Source organism: Syngnathus scovelli, chromosome 1 (assembly GCF_024217435.2).
Source record: "Syngnathus scovelli strain Florida chromosome 1, RoL_Ssco_1.2, whole genome shotgun sequence".
Lineage (NCBI taxonomy): Eukaryota > Metazoa > Chordata > Actinopteri > Syngnathiformes > Syngnathidae > Syngnathus > Syngnathus scovelli.
This window is the reverse complement of record NC_090847.1, coordinates 9,457,907-9,484,773: the sequence shown is the minus strand read 5'-3', so window position 1 is coordinate 9,484,773 and position 26,867 is coordinate 9,457,907. Positions and strand designations below refer to the sequence as shown.

Here is a 26,867-nt window from a genome sequence, read left to right as displayed (position 1 = left end):
GGGTCGGGTGCAATGTGAGCTGGGCGGCAGCCAAAGGCGGGGACCTTGGCGGTCTGATCCCCGGCTGCAGAAGCTGGCTCTTGGGACATGGAATGTCACCTCTCTGGCTGGAAAGGAGCCCGAGCTGGTGTGCGAGGCAGAAAGATTCCGACTAGATATAGTCGGACTAGCCTCCACACACAGCTCTCGCTGGAACGGTTCGCAGCCGAGTGTGAAGCGGTCGGGATGAGGGTCAGCACCTCCAAATCCGAGTCCATGGTCCTCGATCGGAAAAGGGTGGAATGCCCTCTCCGGATCGGGGATGAGATCCTGCCCCAAGTGGAGGAGTTCAAGTATCTTGGAGTCTTGTTCACGAGTGAGGGGAGGATGGAGCGTGAGATCGACAGGCGGATCGGTGCAGCGTCGGCAGTAATGCGGACCCTGTACCGGTCCGTTGTGGTGAAGAGAGAGCTGAGCCAAAAGGCAAAGCTCTCAATTTACCGGTCGATTTACGCTCCTACCCTCACCTATGGTCACGAGCTATGGGTCGTGACCGAAAGAACGAGATCTCGGATACAAGCGGCCGAAATGAGTTTTCTCCGCAGGATGTCCGGGCTCTCCCTTAGAGATAGGGTGAGAAGCTCGGTCATCCGGGAGAGACTCGGAGTAGAGTCGCTACTCCTCCACGTTGAGAGGAGCCAGATGAGGTGGCTCGGGCATCTTATCAGGATGCCTCCTGGACGCCTCCCTGGGGAGGTGTTCCGGGCATGTCCCACCGGTAGGAGACCCCAGGGACGACCCAGGACGCGCTGGAGAGACTATGTCTCTCAGCTGGCCTGGGAACGCCTTGGGATCCCCCGGGATGAGCTGGATGAAGTGGCTGGGGAGAGGGAAGTCTGGGAGTCCCTCCTGAAGCTGTTGCCCCCGCGACCCGACCCCGGATAAGCGGAAGAAGATGGATGGATGGATGGATGGATGGATGGATAAAGACATTGCGGAATTCATTTTTCTATATGTGTACAGAGAGGAGGGGCATTTCTTAAAAATGACTTTCGGATGGCTATCTGTATTGACTAGATGAGTCATATTATGTTTTTATAGAGTGGATTAAAATTAAACGGTTGCCATTAATGTGTATAATGATCATTAGGCAAAATAAGACAAAGGGTGAGTCTGAAAGGTGATTAGAATTACCATCAGCCTCCTCCAGCTCATAAAAGTCAAACCTATTATATCTATTAATTTCCATTAATACCTTTTAAATTAGGGCTAACTATTTGATTGTAGAGTAAATTCAAAAGAAATGGCTGCAGACTGGCTCAGTTTTTGCTGTCACTTGTACTTAAGTCAGGTAGGAGAGGGACAATACAACATGCATAATGAAGTACTGCTCCTTCAGACAAGCCCGTTTTCATTGGTGATCTATCCAAAAAAAGGAAGTCTGAAAGACTGTCTTCAACTGTAACATTCTCATGTTACCAGTGGGTATGATTTAGATAATCTTGTGTGACCTCTCCAATACCTGACCAGAGTGCAAAGCCCTGCCATGAAACACACAAGTCTCTTCAAAGCAGAATCCTCAGACTTTAGCTAATGATCTCATTTCCCTTTCGTCCCTGAAAAGCCCTATGAGCTGCTTAAAAGTGAAGTCTGCTCACGAAGGGTGACGATAAAATTTTGAGGGAATAAAATGGTACGTAATGACTCATTATTTTGTTAACATTCAGAAAATCCATCCATCTAGTCTCAATCCCGCGTATCCTCATTATAGCTCCAAGTGTATTGGAGCCTAGCTGACTTCAGCTGGAAGGCAGCAAATTGTAGGACACAAGGAAAAATAGCAACGCAAAGACAATCACTAATGTAATGTAATGTTGAAACATTTAACACTACATTTTGGACATAGGTGACAGGGGTTGAGTGTGCCAGTTAGCTAGCTGTGCTAGTTGGAATTATAGCCAGGGTACTAATATTTGTAATAAACCAATCTGTTCGTAAATCCGTCAAGAATTCAGCAAGTTACAAGTATTTGAGTAAATCTTCTGACTGACGGTACAGCACAGCGCAACAGAGCAGTCCACTGTTCGAAAATGGCCGACCAGCGGCGATGCTGCCGATGCCGCCTTAAGCCATCTCGTCTTTCCTACAGAAATCTGTGACCAAAACATTCAGTCTCTCTCCCAAACAGTCTGTCTGCCCTCCTGCGCAGGGCACATGACGATGTCCAGGTCAGATATATTAGACCTGGACGTTAAGGCTACAATGGCATTGCAGAAAATGTGATCTAAGACCATATATGAAAGGGGCGGATTTTGAAAAAAATTAAATAAATAAAAAAGCAGAACTGAGCCGTTCAGACGGTCTTTAAAAATAAAAAATAAAAAATCAGATACAGGTCACTTAACAGCAAAACAATCAGAATTGAGCTACAGTGTGAGCGAAGCCTTAGTCCTTGCAATGAGGTCAAATGAGGTGCTCAGTACTACGACAGTTGGAGGTCCACAACAGCATATTGTTTAAGAGATTGTTGGTCAAACTTTGCCAAGTGAGCTGGCACTATTAGCTTCCTTGTCCTGCAGTCACTAAAAAGACTTCTGTACTTCTAGCACAATTGACGCATGGATTTTCAAACTCTGTCAACATCAGCCAGAGCTATTAAGTGGTCTGCTGGAGCGAAATGACTTGTACTGCTCCCAGAGTACAGCATCAGGCTCAGCAATTCCCTCTTGCTATTATCTCAGGCCACTGTGACAGAGTTAATTTATTGCAAGACAAGCACAAACACTACGACATTAAAAAGGAGAGGGAAAACAAAAAAAAAACAAAAAGATACAGTACAGTTGAGTTCTTCTCTTACCGCTTCTTTGTTTCTGCAATCGTGTTTGTCACTTGCAGTCCAAACACAAATGGCCTGTTCTTTTAATGCTTATGCACTTGTGATCTATTGAGCAATTCAGATACTGGAGAGAGGAAGAACTACTGAAGATGGCTGAGCCAAGTCCATTTGGACAGATAAGTATTCAGCCTGGGACCAGCTCTATAAATCATTATTTGCTGCAAAAAGGATGCCTCGCTATTCTCTACTTCTACTCTAGTCCCCTCCTGTGTTAAATATACATTATTACTGATCCTACCTGAGATTAAATGAATAAATCTTAACTTTATATTCTAGGCGACGGCCCGGACGGCTCATCTTCAAACACCATGTGATCCAAGCCTGCCTACAGCAGATAGCCAATATCTTGCCACTATTGTAAGCATTATTGGAATGTTGTACATTTCGTAAACAAAAATTCTTCAGGATAATAAGCTGCTAAAGTCACATACAAGCATCCATGTTGATGCCAGTATACTGCGAGACACTCTGAAACCTTGCAAAGCCTCACGATATCTAATTTTGGCTCACATCAAGCGACATAACTACAACCGCAGTAAAGGACCTTGAGCTTTAATTTTATTTAAATATGAAGTTCTTTGCTTACCCTATCATCGTTCAATCCTCCTAAGATGTGTCCCTGCTAGTTGCACAGACTTTAACTCGTAGGCAAAAGGTAAAATTAAACTGGGGCAAACTGTCAAATATTATTAGTCCTTATTCCATTGTTGTGAAAGGTGGTCGAGGTGCAGTGCTTCTTTGTCTCGGGGGCTCTTATCTGCTATGAGCTGCAGTCTCCATTAGCATGGTGATGGAGCCCAGGCCTGCCAACCCAGATAAACCTCCCAGGGCTCTACTCATAATTTCCAGTGACTTCTTTTATCTATTTTTGTTTATTAGGAATTTTTTGGAAGGGCGGCTACAAGTTTGCATGGACATGACAGGTTGGGGGCAGGATTTGATGAATATAGACAATAAAAGAGATGACCCCTAACTAATTTAAAGACTCATAAGCAGTATGTTGTTTTGCTAAAGACTGACACACCTTACCTTCGCAAAAAATTCTGAGACAAATCAAACTTGTGCTATAATGAAATCTAAGGCAGACAGGTTCTTCTGCATGAGTTGCCTCACAGTGACAATAGCTGGGGGGGGGGGGGGGGGGTAAGCGGGATATTCAGCAGAGCTCCATTATGCTCTTCTAGTTGGGCGAGCGATTGATACAAAGACTCATTGCTAAGTGCACCGCCTTACTCTTTAAAAATAAGTAGGATGGACAGACTAATACAGATGTACTCACCGACTGAGGAACCAATCAAAGACCTTGATTAATTGTACAGTCAAGTCACACTGGTACACAGTGAATTGTAAAACTACAGTTATCCTTGGAAGACACACGACTGACACAGAGAAAGAACACGAAAGTCTTTGTAGAGCAAAATTGTCAACAAGTAATTAGCGTATCATGTTTTGTTTTACTTTGGAGGCACATTTTTTGCCAAGTTAAATTGAGGCTGAATTCATGCCGGTTTTCTTTTTGGTATGACTGTACTTTTGACTTCATAAAAACAAAAGGGGTAAGGTGAACAAGAATATTAGATACGTTTGTCATCAGATCAGGTTAGGATTAAGAGGTTTAATAAAACATACAAGCGATGTTGCCAGGTCACATGCCCATCTGCTGAGGCCAATGTTAATGTGGAGACAAAGAGCTGCCAGTGCACCGAGCCATACAGAGGACAGGACACCGGACGGGCACATTAGACCACCTAGCACTGCCAGACTGTTGGACTATTTATATCTTGGACAATAATTAATACAGGGGCTGCCCAGAAGCAGCAGAGCGCCCGAGAGTTTGGAGAAAGACAGCAACGTGATGTTCCTACGGTGAAGACAGCAAGTCATTTTCAGACTCCCAGAGGAGCGAACTAATAGCAGGCTCCACCAGCTCCGCATTGGAACATTCGCTGTGTGTCCAGCCAACATATCAAATGAATTTTGACCTGCTAAATGCAAGTGAATCAATTGCCGACAATACAACTGTGGCCTCAATACTGCAATGCAGCACTGGCTGGACGGCAGTGCTGATTGAGATTATGCCGCGGGTGTTTTGAAGTTAAAATTCTAAAGCTAATGGGACTCGTGTCATATGTCAACATTGTCGTTTCACGGCAGCGGACAAGATGAGGATGATGTCGTTTCACGGCATGAGCGGACAAGATGAGAATGAGCATGAAATGTAATATACACGTTAGGGCTATGCAATGAATCAAAATTCAATCACAATTACAATAATTACCGTATTTTCCGGACTATAAGGCGCACCGGACTATAAGGCGCACCCTCAATGAATGGCCCATTTTAAAACTTTGTCCTTATATAAGGCGCACCGGACTATAAGGCGCACCATTAATGCATCATGTCAGATTTTTAATCCAAATCAAATCATTCTCCATTTTATCTTTTTTATTTCAACTTCATACGCAACAAATTACTTTATAATCACAAAATAATGATCCATAGTCTTTTTGATTCATGATTTATAGTCTTCAGCGGGCCACTTATGAATGATTTCAGGACACAATGCTTCGGGCCACTTTAAATTTAGGAATTTGGTCCATAAGGCGCACCGGACTATAATGCGCACTGTTGGCTTTTGAGAAAATTTTAGGTTTATAGGTGCGCCTTATAGTCCAGAAAATACGGTACACTACGTTACATCATTACAAGGAAGCTATTCTTTAATGTATACTGTACTTTTGCATCGTTATGAAAAAATGTTAAAACATTTTTGTGTTTTGTACCACAAAATAAACAATCATTTGACTAATCATGATTACAATTATTACTAAAATAATCGGGATTCATACTTCTTCCACAATCCAGCCGCTTTACCGCATGTGCAGGTGCAGTGGAAACCTAATTTCCAGCTGGAGTTTCTGGAGTTTGGAGTACCAAAGCATTCACTCTGTGTATCTTTTACTTTTTTCCTTGAATTTGTTCTAAATACTAATTCCCCCAAATAACATGGCTTGGCAAAGTAAGCAAACTCTCATTCAAAGCAGTAACAATAATAAGACTAATTCAAGTTGTTTCCTCGTTTTAAAGTTCTACAAAGAGGAACAAATCACTTGATTTTACATGTGGCAGTTCTGATTTTAAGTACGTATGTGCAATTCAAGATTTACAGTTCGCTAATTCACATACTTTCTTTTTTTTTTTCAATAAAACCCATCTTTAGCTCTTAGCTAATAAATAATGCACATATTTTCATGTACTCTAACTCCTTGAGGTCTGGCAGAAGTTGGCGAAGTTGTTGGAAGTCGAAAAAATATCGCCGAATCTTGACTGAGAGACTATGTAATTTCTGTAATATCTAATAATATTTGCGGGGCTTTGCGGCATATGTGTAAAACTGGCGAGTCACATCTGCAATACAACTCATTAACGGTACGCTTTTATAATTCATCAGTCATTATTCAAACAAAGATTGTTTTTCACACGCTTTAACATTGAATAATTTATCTGCATTTTTTTTGTTCTGTACTAACAGTACATACATAGGAATGTGGATATTAAATACTTCAGAGGTACTATAAGGCTCAAATAGAGCTGTATGATGCCAGTGTAAATGCTAACGGTGAATTAGGGGTATGAAGTTTCACATCTAGTGGTCAGTCAACCCTGACCCCCCCACCCCCCATCCAGCAATTGCTTCTAGCTTTTTTTAGTTATTATTGTGGTTATTTTATTTTAACACTGCCATGAATGTTTTACTATGGCGACAGTTTGGTCCCACCCACACACATTATTTCGCTTTCACTGCTTCTTATAGGAAAATTGTTTCTGAATTAGATCTTTTCTCTCTTTGATGGTTCAAATTCATGATGTGCTCTTTCATTTTGACAGTTTAGAATTTGAACTTATTATAAGTTCACAGTAAACTACTGTGCAATTATAAGCCTCAAAGAGCTCTAGCCGCTGATGGCATTTCCCTCATTAGTGGCACGGGGATGTCATTTGGAGGCAGCAATATTTCATTTCGGCAAGTGTTTAACAGTAATGAAGTTGCTGGTTTGGAATTAACGTGTCACTAGATTGAACAGACCCAATTAAAAAAAAAAAAAGAAAAAAAGTTAAGGTACTTGCAAAGCATGTCGTGGCCCAATTATCAGTAAAAATTGCACTTCGGGGGAGGCAGCAGCTCATATGTACGAATTGGAGGGTACAAGAATAATAGACAGCAGAGTGTAGATTGAAATTCCCCTTGAAAGATCATGTGTCAAGTGAGACAACTTTCATTAATTTGGACAAACGTGTGAGTAATTGTTAACGTATCATTGCTTTTCATTGTTGGCACATCAGTCATAGTGCTTGAACTTTAGGAACAAGCAATAGAAGCAGACTGAGTGTAAAACAACATCAAATGGAGATGCTACACTTTGGTACGATTGTTATGTTATATGGAGCGAGGGTTGAAGCGAGTTCAAAGAGGCAGAGGCAAGGCTTTCTTGTACATGTGAGGAAATGTGGAGAAGCATTTCACAAGTGATGGCAGACAAGCAACATAAGGAAATTATGTGTACAGGCGCGAACGGGCTTTATGATGGGTTACAACAGAGCGAGATACTCAAAGATTTGCATTCGACATGAGCTCAGTGTTAAAAAATATACAGTATCTGAAATTTCAAATACATGCGATCCCCCATGTGTTGGTGTTGGAGTGAGTGCTGGAGTGTGTGTAGGTGCTCTGAGTCAAGCCGCTATCTAATCATCAGTACAAGAGACTGGAGGCAGTGATAGCGCTGAAGGTGTTGTAATTAGCTACCAACACCATAGAAAGGACTGCTGCTGAAAAATGAGAGCAAAATTGTGACATTTTCATTGTTTGCATTTTAAGTTGCCGCACTCAGATACTACCAGCAGCAATTTTTGCTTCCACTCCTCAAAGGCTCGGAGCTTCTGGTTTTGCTGCCAATGTATTAGCCCTGCAGTGAAATGGCAAGCAACCCAACTTTTATTTAGTTCGTTTTTTTTTTTTTGGGGGGGGGGGAATGAAGAAAATCCAAGGTCAGCCATTTTCAAAAACAATCTTTCCCATAGGAAATTATTGCTGAATAATTATATGGTAAGGAAACAAACAAGAACGTCAACTTTACTCAATTTTCAGAAGTATCAATATCAGTTGAATTATCGTCATTAATTGGTCTTAAGAGACTGCATCTATACCAATTGGCCATAATAGAACCATCGAAGCATGTAATTTAATTTTTAAACGGTTTCATCATAGACATTCAACTTCAGACAAACAAACAACTTCTTCACTAGCTGACTGGCTGGCAATGGGTGCACATCACCATTTAGCTATCAATCATTCAGGCTGAAAACGGCTAACTTTCCCTGCTTTTAACCCATCAACCTTCTGGGACAAAATGTGCACCAGCTGCCAAACACAGTGTACAACATATTCAGAACCCACTCGAACAAGCTAGTATTCACCTCACCCGCCCATCGTTACGTCCGTGTTGATGCATGGCGGGATTGCACAGCATTCTGAATTCAAATACAAGTTGCATTTGAAAAAATTTTACATTCTGTAATATTTACTGGGTTATATCTACTGAACTATATTCAGTGTGAAAACTGTTATTTCATACCTCAAAGATTTTTCCAAGTTATTTGCGCTGCAGATACATAAAAAAAAAAAAACATTTTGCTTTTAGTTCTAACTCCTTGATAGACGTCAAAAAGCAACAACAAAGATGAAGAAATGATTCAAAGGGGGTTGCTAACCTCAACAAACTTCAGGAAAAAAAGCGATTAACTTCAACTGACCCAATCAGTGAATTTATGTAGAGGAAAACTTTCATCCCCTTGAACAGGAATCAAGTGGTGGTGATGGTCACAGCACTTGACACAACTTGGCTTGGTTATTGCAACACATTGGAAATTGAAGGCAACTTGTCTTGGACTGTAAATCATCGTCACAGGGTGACAGAGGTATAAATAAAATATCCTCCCCACTGCTAAACTGATTGCATAAGCAGACTGACTGTCAGTTGTCAAATAGCTTGTCCTGCGAGTTTGATGAACATTCCACTTCCAAGTACAGCGATCCCTCGCCACTTCATGCGTCACCTATTGCGGATTTGCTATTTCGCGGGTTTATAAGTGATGTGAGAACGGCGTTTAAATACACGCTGATGGGGCGGAGCATGCCTCTGAGCAATTTGCGTCACTGCGGATGTGGCTGAGTACAAGCGCAGGAGGCGTCAGTAGGCCACGCGCAAGGGAAGAAGCACCAACCGGTGCAGAGGGAGTCGGGGGGGACATGTGACAATATCACGTGTTTGTTCTTTTATTTACTGTAAAGGTACAATACATGCACAGAACAGTGTGAGAAAGATTATTAAGAGAATGGGAAAGGTTTATGTAGCGTAAAAATATTGGAGAGGGTTTACGAAGCCTTAATGTTGTGTACAGGACCACAATTTCAAAATAATACATATACCCTTTCCACTTGGTGGATCTTCATTTATTGCATTGCGGTTCTGGAATGCATCTTCCGCGATGAACGAGGGATCACTGTATTTCTTCTGTTCTCGAGTTTTTGCTGGTTTTGAGTGCGTGTTGTCTTGCTCTGTGATGTTAGGGCTGCATCTGAGCAAGTCATAATATGCAAAATGAACTTTGCTTGTGTACAAATAATTGCTGCTGACCCTTCAAGTGTGAAATTATACAACAAATTTATCTGCTACATTTGTGTAATTGTAATTCTCTGATCAGATGATGAGCTTGGGTTTCAGTGTTCCCCCAATAAATTGCAGTTCAACCTTTGTCGCCGATTTTAAAACCATTATTTGTGTAAAACTACATTTTGCTGCGAACAGAACTGTTGCAGGGTAATCAAGATTAAGAGGCAACTAAATTCTTACACAGCAGAGTGACTACGACTATGAGGAAAAGTTTTTTTTGTAAATACAGTTAAAGAAATAATTGTTACTCTAACATGAGAAAAAAAAAAGGGTGTGGAAAGGCATGACGTAAGCATGTCACCATGTCCAGATATTATTATAGGACACTTGGTAAAGGTTTAACATTGCACAAATATGTTTGCCCATCACAATTTCATGCCTTCACCAATTTCTTCCCACCATGTGCTGTATTATCAAATGATCCGCGTCACACATCCCTCTGTGTACATTTAGTGGACACCTGAAACAACTCATGTGTGCATACATCAAGCTGAGCCAACATAGCAGGCATTCATAAGATTTTGAAAGCATATCCACGCTCAAGCTCATCTAAAGTAAATCATGCTGAGGGTAAAAAAAGCATCTGCGCCAGCTCACTGATCTGAAGTGTACTGCACAGTTTGATAAAACCATGTTGCAAGAGTTCAAAGCATTGTCAAACTTTCTTGCCAGGTGTTTAAAAATTAAGATAAAGGGGAATCAGGGAGAGCTTTTGAAATCCCAGATTGATTTAAGCATTGACTTTTGACTTGCGTTTCTTTCTTTCTTTCCGATAAAGGTTGTTGTTTTAGTAACTGGAACTGCCATATTACACTGCAGAATATTCAAATGAGTGGGGTTCCACCAATTTGCGCTTGCACGAAGATGAAGGCACTGGGCTGGAGGGATCTAGTATTTGACAATCAGCTTCTATCCTCCTCTCCCCTTTAGTTAGTTTGTAGGCAACAGGCAATTAAAGTGACACCACGTCTGCAGAATCCCACAATAGCCTGAGAATCGAGCGGCAGAGCTTCTGGGAACAGGAGGAATATATCCAACTTAAACTTTTCGCACTTGTCCTTTACTTTAGCAAAGGACAGTTTTGACTTGATCTGTTTTGGGAATTATACTTACACAAAAGGATTCAGTCTCAACTGCATGGAAAAGTACTTGTGTGGGCAGTGGCATCTCATTAGAAATGTGAAAAGTCACTACACTATTGGTAGGCAACTCCGGTCCTCGAGGGCCGGTACCCTGCATGTTTCCCATGTTTCCGTCTTGCAACAGACCTGATTCAAACGATCAGGATTGTCATCCAGGTTCTGCAGACCTTGCTAATTATCTGACCATTTAAATCAGGTGTGTTGCAACAGGGAGCCATAGAAAACATGGAGGACACCGACCCTCGGGGACCAGAGTTGCTTACCCATGCATTACATAACTGCAACCCCCGCAAAATGACATTCGGGAATGGCAAAACGTCATCCTCCTTTTTTCAACGGGAGAGGGATATTGACAATATATGTACCCTATTGATCAATGCACCATTGAAAACGTGTAGACATGACTAGGTACGTTATGCCCTGATACTTGGAACAAATGCTTTCATGTACCGGTATAAGAAAAGCTCTTGTGGGAAACAACTTGGATCTATCAATAAGTAGCCTTGAATATGACTAACTGAACCCCGTCGCACACTTAACGCCAAGGCCAAAACCAACTGAACCTTTTCATTCAGTGCTCAAGATTCAACAACTAGTATTTATGGGTGTCTAACTGTCTCCACTAGTTTTGCTGCTGTTTAAATTTGAACTTGCGAGTGAATAGCATTGCAATGGGATAAGTAGCCAGCCAGTGGCCAGACTTTCAAAATATCCTCTCCTATTATTAACAACCGTATTGTCTGTTTGTGGCAGTCTGCTTATTCCTTGACAATGACACCAATGTTTTTGTGGTTCAATAAAAATAACAGTCCAGGATACTTAAGTTGGGGGTCACAGTTTTTCAGTTGCTGCAGTTCACTAGACACGTGGGAATCAATTGCTTGGTGTGCGGCTAAACGACATTTGTTCACCATACATCCTCTGATTTTTATGATACGGTACAGTGCTCCCTTGCTATATTGTGGTTAATGGTTTGCTATATCACAGATGTTTTTGGGTGGGACACACAACATAAAAGTGTTTTTCGAAACCATCTTTTTTTTTCTTCTGGTTTTACAGTATACATACGTAGATCTCATACACGCTCACAGACTCACTGATGTCACACGCAACCTCACCTGGTCAACCCTTTTAATGGCACATCGCTAACAAGCTAAAATACGCACAGTATTTTCTGTACATTTTATGCTTGTAATTTTATTTGGCGGAGAGTTTGGGATATTTCACATAATTACAATTTGATGCACATTCAAATACATACAACTAATTGTAATTGTAAGTACTGCAACAAAGGCAAAAATGTGTTCTTACAACAACACGTGGTACTTCTAAGTACCCATATTAAATAGAATACACTGCAACATTATCTCTGTTCTATTGAACTAGTCCAAGCATCTTTCCAGCATGGAGATGAAGTGTGAATATTAATGGGATGATTAAATCCCGAGAGCCACTTAATGATCTTCAAGATCATCTTCCCATTTTCAGATTTTGGATTTTCACCTTGTAAAATAAAGCACAGGCTAACATGACCCCCTCGGCGTTATTTTTCCATCTTGCTATTTCCATTTTGCTATCAGCGAAGGCCTCTCAATGGCGCTTCTATTTGCTGGAATTATGATCAGATATTGTTGCTGTAATCCCAGAGCACGTCAGTGAGGGAAAAAAAACAGAGGCAGCATAGAACAGTAGTCCGTGGAGACGGTCTTAAGAGTAGTGTACAAAGAATGTGATAACCCCTACGAGACGAGCCTTCCGGGGGCGATCGCTAATTAGAATGAACAAATGAAGCTCTAGCTTCTTCTTTTCCTTTTCCTGTTAGGGGTTGCCACAGCGTGTCATCTATCTCTCTCGAAGTATGTCCTGCATCCTCCTCTCTAACACCAGCTGCCCTCATGTCTTCCCTTACTACATCCATCAAGCTTCTCTTAAACAGAGCTAACAACACCCACAAGCATTTGCAAACAACAATTACCGTCATCCAATTCACTTTCTGTTAAGTTTATTCTCACTAGGGTCGCGGGGGTGCTTCTCAGCTGATTTGGGGCAAGATGTGGGATAGACCCTGGACTGGTTAATCGTCAATTGTAGGGATACCGTTTCCACTCCCTCAACACAAGCAAATGAGGAACTTGTAAACATCCCAGAGTAAGGTTGGGCCTTGGATTCAAAACTGTAAAGCCAATGTGTTAACCACTTGTCCAGTCTAACATGCCTCAAATGAATAATGTATCAAACATTTACAAGTAAGTCCAGAATGCTTCATTGAAAACAGTGCAATGAGGGAATGTAGCCAGAAGTGCCTGTACACGATCCCAGTCATAAAATCATACTAAATGAAAAAAATCTGGATTAAGAGTTCAACTGAAAAGACAAAATAAAATTAAAACGAGTACAGAAAATTAAATTAAAATACCAGTTCCATTAAGATTAAATATAGTTTCAGTGACTTCCTCAAGGCTGTATGGACGTATAGAGGGATATGAATCTCAAAGATATATACAGTTCATTCCAAAGTTTATGGCCTCTAAATGTACATTTATAGGTAGATGGACAGGTAAAGTGCTTCCTTGGGTACAAGTAAGTCAAATAAAAAGGCAAAGAAACTTGCATACACTTAGAAACTAAACTGTCAAGGAGATCTTGCTTTTGTATAAACAAACAGGAATGGAAGTAATTGATTTTATGAATGGGTAATGGTAAATAATTTCTTTCGAAGAATCACATGAATTGCACTTAAAAATGTCTTCTGGATTAACAGCCGTCACTATTTTTGTGCCATGTCAAAATATGCTTTCTAGTTGATGTATGTATTAAAAAAAAAATGCAGCAGCACACTCTTGTTTGACTCTGTTGGAGTATAATTATTCTTAAAAAATATATATGAATACACACTGTATATTTAACTTACATTTAAACATTACACATCTTTGTTAAGTTTAATACAATTTGAGGGTGAATGTTGTTCATTTGTATTACCGTATTTGCCGGTGTATTGGTCGACCTTTTTCGATCCAAAATCGACCGAAAAAAATCGACCTCGACTTATACACCGAGTCATAAAATTTAACTTCGTATTCATCGCTTCAAATGTGATGGTAACCAAGGCCGTTTCTCATGCATCTCATTGTGCGTTGCACTTAGAAAATTTGAACCGGGCGGCGTGCGCGAGTGCGCGGCCCGCTGGAAGTCGAATGAGGCTAAGCGATCTCCTCCGCGGTGCTTATAAACAGCCGATCCGCTCGGCGGGGGCTATTTTCGGCCACTTGGCGCGTGCGCACGGCCTCCCGGATGTGCCGGGCGGGTGCGCGAGCTCGCCGGCCGCTGGAAGTCCAATGAGGCGCCGCGATCTCCTCCGCGGTGCTTATAAACAGCCGATCCGCTCGGCGGGGGCTATTTTCGGCCACTTGGCGCGTGCGCACGGCCTCCCGGATGTGCCGGGCGGGTGCGCGAGCTCGCCGGCCGCTGGAAGTCCAATGAGGCGCCGCGATCTCCTCTGCGGTGCTTATAAAGTGCCGATCCGCTCGGTGGGGGCTATTTTCGGCCACTTGGCGCGTGCGCACGGCCTCCCGGAAGTGCCGGGCGGGTGCGCGAGCTCGCCGGCCGCTGGAAGTCCAATGAGGCGCCGCGATCTCCTCCGCGGTGCTTATAAAGTGCCGATCCGCTCGGCTTGGAGCTATTTCCGGCCTCCCGTTGGTGCCGGGCGGCGTGCGCGAGCTCGCCGGCCGCTGGAAGTCGAATGAGGCGCCGCGATCTCCTCCGCGGTGCTTATAAAGTGCCGATCTGCTCGGCTTGAAGCTATTTCCGGCCTCCCGTTGGTGCCGGGCGGCGTGCGGGAGCTCGCCGGCCGTGATCTCCTTCGCGGTGCTTATAAACAGCCGCATGCGCACGGCCTCCCGGAATTTGAACACATTTCGTCAATAAATTTCGCATATTGAATTTTGAAGTTTAATATAATGCAACAATTGAGCTCGACTTATACAAAGGATATATCATAAAATCGTAAATTTCCGTCGAATTTTAGGGGGTCGACTTATACACCGAGTCGACCTGTACACCGGCAAATACGGTACATTACAAAATTCACATTTTTCCTAAACCCTGTATATACTGCACATTTAGAAACCAAATATCGTTATGTAAATCTTTACCGTCATACATACAAGCGGTCTACAAAAATAAGTGACATTGTCTTTCATCATTCACTTGATCAGGGTCACACTACATCAAATGTTTGTGTCTGTTTTTGGAAAACTCACCAACATCAAAATACTACCCCCCTAACCCCAAACCCTCTGAGCCAAGAAACCATTAACTATAATGAGAATCGATGGGGGTGTTAACGGTATTGACAGTCCAGCGCAGTAGCAGCTTTGGTGTCGTCTTTATTAGTCTGGGAAAGGAGTGTAGCTCTTTCTAGGCCGGCGACACTAAAAAGAAATCTATTGATCACAAGGTCAGGCCAAATGGAATTCAGATCCTTTCAGTTGTGGCGTCACTCAACATTCTCCTCCTAACAGCTGTCCATCCTGTCGCTGCTGAAACCAAGGCCGGCATTACGTGCAATGAATGTTGAAAAGCTTTGAATTAGTTTGACAATTGTTGTTATTACGTCCCAATTCTAAGAAGCAAAATATCCCGATTTGGCATATCGAGAACATGATGAATGTTGCATTGGGCGAGGGATGATTTATAGATTTGGATGTGACACGATATAAATGAAATTGCCATTGGGTTGTTTGATAACCAACAGGATACACATAGCAAGAAGATAGTAAATATATTCAGTTTCATTTATTACGTTTGGTACTTTGTGTTGTCATCTTACTATATCCTCTAATAAAACTGATATTCTAGAACTTCCAGTCCCTAAATGGAATGATCCTAGGGACACCTAACTAAATATTCCTGCATTACACTTTATATCTGGTGGAATTTCAGTGAAGTTTGACATGAAAATCGAAATGAAAACGTTTTTTTTAAATTTAGGACTATGAAGGTGTACAATGCCATGTTTGGATTGTTCAGCTTATGCCAGTGTTCAGAGGTCTACTGAGAAACCGGAAGGATTCAGCTTCTGTTGTACACTGACAGGTGACAATGCGACTGAACTCTCGCAACTGCTTGTCATGCGTGGCCACCGTGACTTGCATGCCGGTTTTAGGTGATTCAACATTTGAATCGCTGTTGCTCGATGTAGCAGCATCACAAGTTACAGGCAATCAAAATGCAGATCTGCACTTTGAGCATATATGTAAAAGCATATCTACTGGATGAGCTTTCACACGTGCTAAAAATACATTTCCTGGTTTTAAAGAAACAGGACCCAGCCTGACTGCTACTAAGCCATAGAAATACATTACAAACGGTACACACATATTGTGTTGTACAACAATACTTAACCATATTTAGAATTTTACATCGACACTACGTAGAGATGAAACAACAAAGCTTGCGGAACAACTGTATGCAAGAGGTACGTACCGCACCATTCAAGTCAATGGAAGTGCCCCTCCCCGTCAAAATATTCCCATTTTCATCTTTATTCCCACCCATATCCCCTTTCTGAAGCAACCTGTTTCTTCCTCAATTGACACGCTTATCTTTTAATGAGTTAAAGAAAGTGGTACAGTACGATATAATATAATGTATGAGGAGCCTCGGATGCTAATGCAGGCTTACACTGTTCACGTAGGGCCATTCATATATCAAAGATCCCAGTGTGCAAGGGTGAGTGGTCATTTTTTGCGATGATCAGGTCTGGAAGCACTGCGTAGTGCGTAGTGCGCAGTGCGCAGTAGCCTTAAGAGTGAAAAGGTTATTGTGTGGGTTTCTGGGTTCTTTCCAGTTTCCATCAACAATCCATAAAATATTATGTCAACATACGTACATGCTCAAGTTGCCTGCAGAGCATAGCGTGAGCAATTCAATCGCTCGTGTTGATTTCCGAGATGATTAACTCATATGGTTTCCCATACAGCGTATGCACAACTTTTGTGTCTGCGGCGGGAACTGACATCGTAATAGCTCTGCGAAAAAATTGTGAATGTCCTCACGCAAACAAGATGTCTGCCACAATACCAGGATTGTATATCTGGTAACTACATAGCAGTTGGAGATTTTCCTCCTTGTCACTTTTATTAGAGTGAATGACTCCATATGAATAACACATGATAATAATCACACACAGTTGGCTGGCATCGGCGGAAAGCTCCGGTGTCACTTTTTGCTGAATTTCAAAGTATTTCACAAATGATCGATCTACACGTGTGAATGCTTCATTTATTTATTTATTTATTACAAATTATTGACCAATCTTAAGTGTTGAAAATAGCTTGCTCCCTTAGAAAATGAAATATGAATGTTTGAACTGACAATGATTGCAATATTTTCTGCACTATAAGGCGCACTGGATTTTTCATTGCAGAAATTATTTCATATATAGGGCGCACTTGATTAAAAGGCGCATAAAATACTACTACTGGATCAAAGTGAGATTGATTAGGGTTGCGGTATGCATCCACTGTGCTAAAGGGAATGTTAACCCAGTCAATGAGGTATATTCCTACTCCCTTTCTGTATGAAAGTGATGCGGTTTGGCTTCTTACTTGGTCCAGCAACAACACTCATTTTTTATAGTCATAAATTTTCTATAATTTAAAAGAAAAAAACGCGTGCGTTGATGCGTAATGTGTTGATTAGCATTGATGACGGGCTTGAGTTATGTGCTGCGGTGAGGGGGGGGGGGGCAGTTCACTGTGCTTGTCCCGCGATAGGTTTACCCGTATGTCAATCAAGTGATGGGATTAAAGTGATTCCGTTTGGTATGATGATGATGATGATGATGATGATGATGATGATGATGATGATGAACTTTATTCATCCCACAGCGGGGATATTTACTTATCACAGCAGCGTACAAGAGTGCAAGAATACAAGAGACAAGTGCCAAATGTAAAAATGGATAAATAACAGACAAAGACAAGTGCCACTAGTAGCGGTAGAGACGAAACACATGATCAGGTGCCACGCATGTTGTAGAGTCTGACAGCAGTGGGAATGAAGGACCTGCGGAATCTTTCCTTCCTACACCGTGGGTGTAATAGTCTGCTGCTAAAGGAGCTGCTCAGGGACCGCGCAATGTCATGGAGGGGGTGAGAGGTGTTGTCCATGATGGATTTTAGCTTAATTAACGTCCTCCTCTCACCCACAACCTCTATGGAGTCCAGGGGACAGCCCAGGACAGAGCTCGCTCTCCTGACCATCTTATTTAGTCTCCCCCTGTCCCGGTCCGTACTGCCCTCACCCCAGCAGACCACAGCGTAGAGGATGGCTGAGGCCACCACATAGTCATAGAAGGTCCTGAGGAGAGCCCTGCACACACCGAAGAACCTCAGCCTCCTCAGCAGGTGGAGGCGACTCTGGCCCTTCTTGTACAGGGCGTGGGTGTGATCAGTCCAGTCCAGTTTGTTGTTAACGCGAACACCCAGGACTTTGTAGTTCTCCACTACCTCAATGTCCGATCCCTGGATGTTCACCGGAGTGAAGTGGGGTGCTTGTCCTCCCGAACCTCACAATCATCTCTTTCGTCTTGCTGGTGTTCAGCTGAAGCTGGTTGAGCTCACACCAGCTGACAAAGTCCTTGATGACCATCCTGTATATCAGAATCCTGTATCCCTCAGAAACATATCCAACAATGGCCGTGTTGTCGGAGAACTTGTGGATGTGGCAGTGTGCGGTGTTGTGGGTAAAGTTCGAAGTGTACAGAGTGAAAAGGAAAGGAGAGAGCACCGTAACCTTGGCGACACCTGTGCTACAGCGCACCACGTCAGACTCACAGCGATGTAACGTCACGTACTGCGGCCTGTTGGTGAGGAAGTCTGTAGTCCATGCAGCCAGGCGTTGGTACACTCCTGCCTTCTCCATCTTCACCCTGAGCAGTGACGACTGGACGATGTTAAAAGCGCTGGACAAATCGAAGAACATGATCCTCCCAGTGCTCCCGATGTCCTCCAGGTGAAGAAGTGATCTGTGCAGTAAATAAATCACTGCATCATCCACCCCAACACCAGGCCGGTAAGCAAAGTGCAGGGGGCCCAGCTGCGCTCCCACCAGTGAACGCAGGTGACCCAGGATGATCCTCTCCATAGTTTTCATCAGGTGGGAAGTCAAGGCAATAGGCCTGAAGTGGTTAGGCTCCTTGAGGCGCGGCACTTTCGGTACGGGGACCACGCAGGATGTCTTCCACAGGGCTGGAGCTTTGTTCAGGCTCAGGCTCAGATTGAACAGGTACATGACCACGCCACTCAGCTGGTCCGCACAGTCCCTGAGCAGTCTCAGACAGATGCCGTCTGGGCCCGGGGCCTTGATCTTTCTGAGGTGACTCCTCACTTGAAGAACTGTAACGGAGAGGGGAGTGTTGGAAGTGTCTGGCGATAGGTTTACCCGTATGTCAATCAAGCGATGAGATTAAAGTGATTCAGTTTGGCTCTTACTTGGTCCAGCAAGTTTTTAAGTGCGCCTAATAGCACGGAAAATACGGTACATAGGAGGAGCAAGGATTCCGTCCAACACCAGTGAGTTGCTGCAAGCTTGTTCAATTTTACTTCACTTCAGTGGCTTGGTCGAACAAATTTGCAAAAAAGGGAAAAAACAGCCAGATTATCGGCCTTCGTGTACCCTACTCTGTATGACATTGTTTTTAATCCTCTAACCAACACAACCGTCAAAACCTTCAATAACAGCCGACTCATTAGCTCTAATTAATGTGATGAAACATAGATTGAACTCAACACTTTGAATTTAATCAGCAATCACACGAGCATTTTATAATTCCATGCCATTAATATTCAAATATTTTCAGTAAATATTAAAACTACTTATGAGAAGCATTTTTTGGGAGGGACCTGGCAAATAGATTAAAGATTATACAGCGCTTCATCTGAATCCAGCGTTTCCTCTGAGGCAGGAAAAGGAGTCAAATCCTTTCACACATTTCTCCAGATGTCTCACCCGCTGCAGCCATCCTGGTTTTAAAGCTTGGAGTCTTTTCAAACGCCTTGGCAGCAACTCAGAAGCTATCTTTCATCAAAAAGTCACAGTGACAGCACTGAGGATAGATCGAGCCAGTGGGAGAGGGGGTGGTGCTGGATGGTGTTTCACTTGTGCAGTTGCTTGTAAAGCGCTATTGTTTTAGCAGCTTTGAGCAGACTCCAAATTGAGTGTTGGGAAAACATGTGGCTACCTCCTGCAACTCGGATGTCAGTCAAAATGGCTACATGTGTCAGTTTTGTCTGACGGTTGAATGGTTTCACCGCAGTGAGCAACGGTCCAATGAATCTTTATGGGCTTTCACTTGTATTACGCTTTTCTACCTACATGGTATTCAAAGGGCCTCCTCATTCACCTACTGATGATGCAGCATTGAGAGCAACTCGAGGGTTCAGAGTCTTGCTTCACATGGGCTGAGGATAAACCCACAACCTTTGGGTGGGAGACAACCACTCAACCACCTGAGCCATACCGCCTCTGAACAAAACACAACAATGAACAAAAATGAAAAGAATGACTCTAATGACACCTGAAACGGATCTTTGAGAATCCAGTTGCCAAATGCTACATCACTGTGCATGGCCACACATTTGTTACATAGAATAACTTCTTTTGAGAGGCAGGGCTAGTAAACACAGATCACACTGCTACATTTCACAAAAACATTAAAACACATGCAATTATTAAATCTAGGTTAGGATCTGTGATTGTTCCCCCCCCCGAGCGTCACACTGATGTACACCAACACGCATACTTGTCAATGTGAATCCAAGTCTCTAAATTACTGGGCTATGAAATTAATTTACTTCACACCTTTAGGAGCCATCACATTTGATTAGACTCCCTTGGGACATCATGGCAAGGTTGCTACTGGATGCTACAAAGTAGAGGAGACAACCACTGGGCATGGTCCAACCAATCAAAATTGATATTTGGTCGCGAGAACAAGGGGATGGTTGACCAGTGTGACTGGACTTAACGTTGCAAAAACAGATCAACCTCAATCCACCTTGGACCAGTATCTGGCTCATGAAGCTTAAGAGTGTGTTTAAATGAGGTCTTCACAAGTTATTGTACTGACTGTGTAGGGTGCGCTCAAACAATAAAACACGTTTCAAATGCTGCTATATAAAAGAAAAACACTTTCTTATCAGTTCAGGATCTGGCACACAATCTTCTTAAAATAGTCAGAGCAGCCTCTATCTTAAAGTGGCACTTCGCTAAAATCTAAAATCCAAAACGCTAACGTACATCATCCATGTACAAAACAAGACATCCCACAGAGACTTAGCAAGACAGTCTACAGTACATTAGTTACAGTTTTTGTTTCCTACATTCCTGTACTATGAACACACAAAAGTTGTATATTTTCGAGAGCCTAGATCATTTATGTACATTTTACAAACATTTCTTAGTATTGTTTAGAATTCATTGTTGATTAAAGTCTTCAAGTAATTGAGGTAAAATGGAGTCCCACAAAGGTTTCGTATCAGAGCCCGCCTCATTTAATAGTTTGTTGAAAGAGCATGGTATATAACTGTAATTCTGAAATACAAAAACAACTTTGTGTCAAATCCAACTCCTCAACCTTTGTTTATTTTGGTTTGTACAAACACAATGTTTCACCTTGAAACTATCAACACAACATTTGCCTTCTCTCATCCTGCATCACCTCCCCCCACCCAAAAAATTAAACAGGAGGCTCAATAAAACATCACATAATGTGAAATGTCACATCTCCTCACCGACAGTGGGAGTGGAAATGATCTGGATGTATACAAGGCAAATGGGAAAAAAAAGGGGGGGGGGGGGAAAAGGCAAACTTCAGCAAAACGCCCCAAGCGCCAAACTTTTGTCAGACGGATTGAACCAGAAAAGAATGCAGAAAATCCGAACAGTCACTGGAGTCATTATGTCGGTGAGCAGAATTGGTTTTACCCAGTCTTTTCCAGACCATTCAACATCCAGATGGCGTTGACACACCCTTTCCCCAGCCCAAGAGGCTGCAGACGGATGTCCAGTGCAACTTTCACAATGGAACATAATTAAGGTTGCTTTGCTTTTACTTTGACTTGTGATTTGCGACGCCACTACACATCAACACACTTTTCAATTTCAAAAACACGAAATGCTCAATTGAGCAGTGGTTTAACAGCACACTGGCATTAGCAGACTCCATTCACAAGGTCATGGAAGTGCACACTTGTTGAATCAATCAAGAAAGCATGCAGCTTAGTAAAGCAAAACCTGCTGGCATGAAAAATATTGAAATCTCTATTACACAATTTATATCAGGCTCACATAGAAGGGCGTGTGTCTGATATCTCAAGGGTCACATTAGTTCACAGTAGTGTCCTAACTGAAGCAGAAGTAATATACTGCGGCAGGTTCAAGGATAGTTTCCCCACAAAATGGTGCAGAAGAAACCCAGGAAGCCCAAATCTCACAAATTGTGTTTTCTTTGAAGAAACCCAGGAAGAAACCCAGAAAGCCAGAATCTCACAAATTGTCTTTTGCTTTTCTTTGGTTTTGTTTTTATGATGCCACTATGTACAATGGGTTTCTTTTTTATGCCAGTGTTGACATCATTGCCTCAACAGTTGATTTCATACATAACGTTTGAATATTTTTACTTGTTTAAAAGTCTAAATATGAGGTAAAGGTAAAGAAAGAACTATAATGCGAGTTGCGAAGTTTTGGGAGCATCGATGTCCCACACAAAATGAACTGGTGATAACTGCCAACAGTATATTAATAGTTTAAACCCCAAGTAAAACCCAGAATCTAATCTCAACACATTTTTAAATTAATTTTACATTCCCCTTAAAAAGAAATGGCTGACAGATCATTTGATTAACAACAACGGAAGACATTGAAGTGTTATGCAACCTGTGAAAATACTAATTACTGATTAAATATTTATGTAGTGGTACTGATTAAAAAATACATATTACCTTGTTAGCAACCTTTTGAAAAGGACATATGTCAATCTACCGGCTAATAATTGACCTCCGCGGCAGCCTGCCTCACATTCGGATCACCCATTGGAATCGTGGCCGTGCACCTGTCTAGTTGAATGACTGAAAAGGTGAAAGGCGCTCGCCAAATGAGGGCTCAGGGAAGTCAGTCAATGAGGGAATTACCATTTAGCAATAGGTGAGCCTCTCTTGACAAAAAGAGTCGATATTAACATCGGTGATGTAACATGTATCGAGAAAAAAAAGCCCACTGACTGTCAGATAGATTTGTGCAAATAATTTTCTAATTGTTTTCCCAATTAATTTTAAAGTTCGTGCTCAGGACATTGAAATTGAATTTCTGTGAACAAAATAATAATAATAATAATCAGGGATCTTATGTTAAGGCAAAACTGTCAAGTTATACGTTGAAGGAATGGGGTCGAAATACAAAAAGTCCTGCCTAGCTACAAAAACAGATATGCTCAAACCTCATTGAATAAAGTATATAAGCAGACAAGAGGAAAACAGCCAAGGTGATCGCCAAGGCCGAAAGATGGGATGGAAAACAACAGCCCCAACACACATCGAATCGCCCATAATCAGCACCCAACCCCACGGAACCAGCTCTCACCGAACCAGCACCCATTCCCGTGGAATCAAACTCTGCTGCGAACTTGCCCCACCCCAAAGACTCATCACCCATCAAACTCAGCCCACAATGTGCAACTGAATATAAGCTGACCAAAGAACCTGGAACGTTGCCTTTCTGAATGGAGACTTTCTGCTCTTGAGCATGGTCGCACGAAGGGCCCAGCGCTGTATTGTACTTTCCTGAAAACAGAACTTTCTTAACAAGAATTGTGATTGAACTCAACCAACCTGTGTAAGTCTAATTTCTGCTTCAGTGTCTTAGCATTTTCCTAAATCTGAAGAAATCAAACGTGGATGCAGTGAGTAAATTGGATAACAGGTGATTGGCAATGGCTTTTGCCGTGAGGCGCAGATAGTGCGCTCCCTAAATTGTGGACAAAATCCAACAACGTGTATGGCTGCATATGCACCAGTCAAGTTATCAAATTATTAAAAACGGCTGAGCATTTTCCCAGTCCATCTTTCATCCCTGACCTTAAGACGTTGTGGCAATGGTTGTATGCAGTCATCGAAGCCCAGCGAGACAAAGTGTCAATGCCTTTTTCTTGGTACTTGACCCAGTTGGGGATGATTACAGGGACAGATGAAAACCCACTTCTGACCTTGCTTGGTCGGTCCTTAGTCATCTTCCATCAGCAAAATAAGTGTTCATCCGGGACGTACAGACCGTTCCGTCCCTGAGACAAAATGGGGGGTAGAGACAACTCCCCTGCTGTTGAACATTCATTGTCTATGGCACTCATCATCATTTGAACCACTGATGATCTGGAAATTAACTTTGAGCAAGTGGCAAGGTAGACCATGTTCTGGTTGCCAACCTATCGTACAGCACATATATAAAAAATTAAACTATGGCTTCCATTCACATTTTAAAAACTTGCATGTGAGGAATACAAGACTTTAAATTGTCCATAGGTGTGAATATGAGTGTGGGGAGCAGTCCAGGTTGTAACTGCCTCTCACCCAAAATCGGCAGGTGTAGGTTCGAGCTCACCCACGACCTTAGTGAGAACAAGAGATACATAAAATGGACTAATTTATTCAGGGAAACTGTTAACACCAGAAAAGATTGCTAATGTACATGTGGACTACTCATTTCCCGTGCATTTCAAGGCAAAACTTGCAGACGGTCCCTAACGACATTTCGTCACTATGCATTTCATTTTTCCACAACTTTATGAAGGATTTCAAAGCGTTTTGTTCGACAACAGGGCATTAAAGAAGGACTACTGTATTATTAAACCAAAGTGAACACAGATCGGCGGCAGTATTTGCAACATAATGTGCTCTTGTACTTCTGAACTTCCATAATAACTGCAAGTGCACGAGCTAAGCTAGCAATGTAGCACTTGATTGACGTGAATAAAGAATTTTTAAAAAGTACCTGGCGACGAATGACGCCGTATTTGATGCTATCTGCTTTGTGACGAGTCCTCAGAAGTATCCATTAGAGGGCTGAACATTTATTTTATATATTTAGTGATCTTGTTCTGTATTTGTGAGGGTATCCAAGTCAAAGCTTCCAGTTAGTATCATCAGCGGCGGAAGAAACTACGGCAAGCGAGAGGCGTACACGTGGTTCTGTTGACGTTTTTCTTTTCCGTTTACTTTCAAAGTAAGAGTATACCCGCCCGTTCAATTTCAAAGCGTCATAAATTTTTTTAGGTTTAATGACTTGCGCAAAGCCACCGTTTGATTATGAACGTAGAGATGTGTAAGGATGTCATGTCATTCGCAGACAAGGTTAAATAAATGAGGGTGTGTAGAATAGTTAATTTTACCAATAATATTTTTTCGTGATCAATTTGTTATATAATTGATCGACTAATACAAATATGTCAAATAATGTACACGTTAAATTGTTTATTTTATGTTTTAATTATTTATTATCAATGAATTATAACGAACAATTAACCAATTAATTTATTCTTACAGAATACAAAAAGCTAATTTGTGTATATTACAAATGTGATTTATTTGAATAGTTACAGTAAATCATGCAGCTAATTATACAAAATAAACACAAAAATGTTAAATTTTCATGTGCAGTTGTTGATTTTATCAATGTTTTATTTAATTATTCAAACTAAATCACGTCGCCAATTAATTAAATGCAATTATTAAATAAAACCAGATTTGTTTACAGTGTTTTCTCTAATGTGTTTTGCAATATTTCTGACCATTTTGAGTACAGCAAACATTTTACAAAGTAGGTAAAACACAATTCATAATACTGTTCCAATATGAGTCATATAAAAGTAATGTGTTCCAGATTCCCACCATCATACTTTTATATCATGTGATCTCTATGTTGTATGAGTTTTCTCTGAGTACTCTGGCTTTCTCACACAGTCTTAAAACATGTTTGGTTCATTGAAAAATCTATACCACAAATATCAAACTCAAGGCCCGGGGGCCAGATCTAGTCCGTTATGTCATTTTATGTGATCCGCAAAAGCAAATTATGTGCATGTACTTTATATCTTTTGCTAAAATGTCAAAATTGCAAATTGCCTTCACATTTAAAAATGTTGCGCTATTGCAAGCATTTTTTCTAGTGCATAATAAGGAATGAATATCCTCCAATGTACGATTATCCGCGTTACTGTGCCTCTCTCTGTTGGTGGGGGAACATCGTATTACCTGATTCACAGCAGGCTTCCCCAATTAAATGCTTGACGCAATTTGGAACTCAAGTTGCACGTGCTGGTGTTTTGCTAGCTTTCAGGCTTTTTCATCGAAAGCACATTAGTACAATATTTTATGGGATACTCACGCAAAATGCTTCTGATCCTTATATTTGTGTAGCCACTAAGTATTTTCACAAGGCATGTCAGCTTTAGCTAAGACTTTGGGGGAAAGGATTTTATAGCTCTTAAGTGGAAAACAGCTTGGACTTGGCAATGTTTGTGATGTGATTACATTTTTTTAGAAGCTGTCATGGGAAAAAAGTGAACCCTTAATAGATAGAGACAAAGAAGTCCCTGCCCATTATCCTTAAGTGCAAAACAAACATAGACCTTAACTTTTTCCTTTGACGCAACTGAAGAAGAATCAGCTTTATTGGCCAAGTTTGTGCATACCAAACAAGGAATTTGACTCTGGTTGATCTCAGCCTCTGTACAACATTTAAGTGGCTAACAATATTCAGGTGACTAACAACATTTAAGAGGCAAGCGCAAGCTGACCTTTTTTAGTTTTCACACATGAGCAAAGTTCAAATGCTAATTCTAACTATACAATTTTACCATCAAAAGCACATTTTCAGTGTTGTTTTTTTATTCAAATAAGGGCATCACTAAAGCAATAGCATCAATGTCACTGTTGTTTATAAAATAGGTCTTCACAAAAGCATGTTGCATTTTTGGGTCTAAAATAGGCATCAAAGTCACTGTTGTATGTATATAAAATAAGTATTTTTTAAAAGAAAAATGTATTTATATTTTATTTTTTC

General features: G+C 41.6%; 1 protein-coding gene across 4 annotated transcripts in view; it reads right to left on the bottom strand.

Annotated features, from left to right (window-relative positions):
• enox2 (ecto-NOX disulfide-thiol exchanger 2) overlaps window positions 1–24,984 on the bottom strand; it is a 158,288-nt gene extending 133,304 nt beyond the window's left edge. The window contains exons 1-2 of one of the 4 annotated variants that reach the window (XM_049747624.2): window positions 24,798–24,984; window positions 18,610–19,150 (exon numbers count right to left, since the gene is read on the bottom strand). In XM_049747624.2, coding sequence (XP_049603581.1) covers window positions 18,610–19,046 — 437 coding nt within the window. In that variant the 5' untranslated portion in view covers window positions 19,047–19,150; window positions 24,798–24,984. Of the gene's footprint in view, window positions 1–18,609; window positions 19,151–24,797 lie in introns of those variants that run through there. The other 3 variants (XM_049747891.2, XM_049748128.2, XM_049747806.1) reach the window with 3 other exon arrangements.
• Between the last annotated feature and the right edge of the window lie 1,883 nt (window positions 24,985–26,867).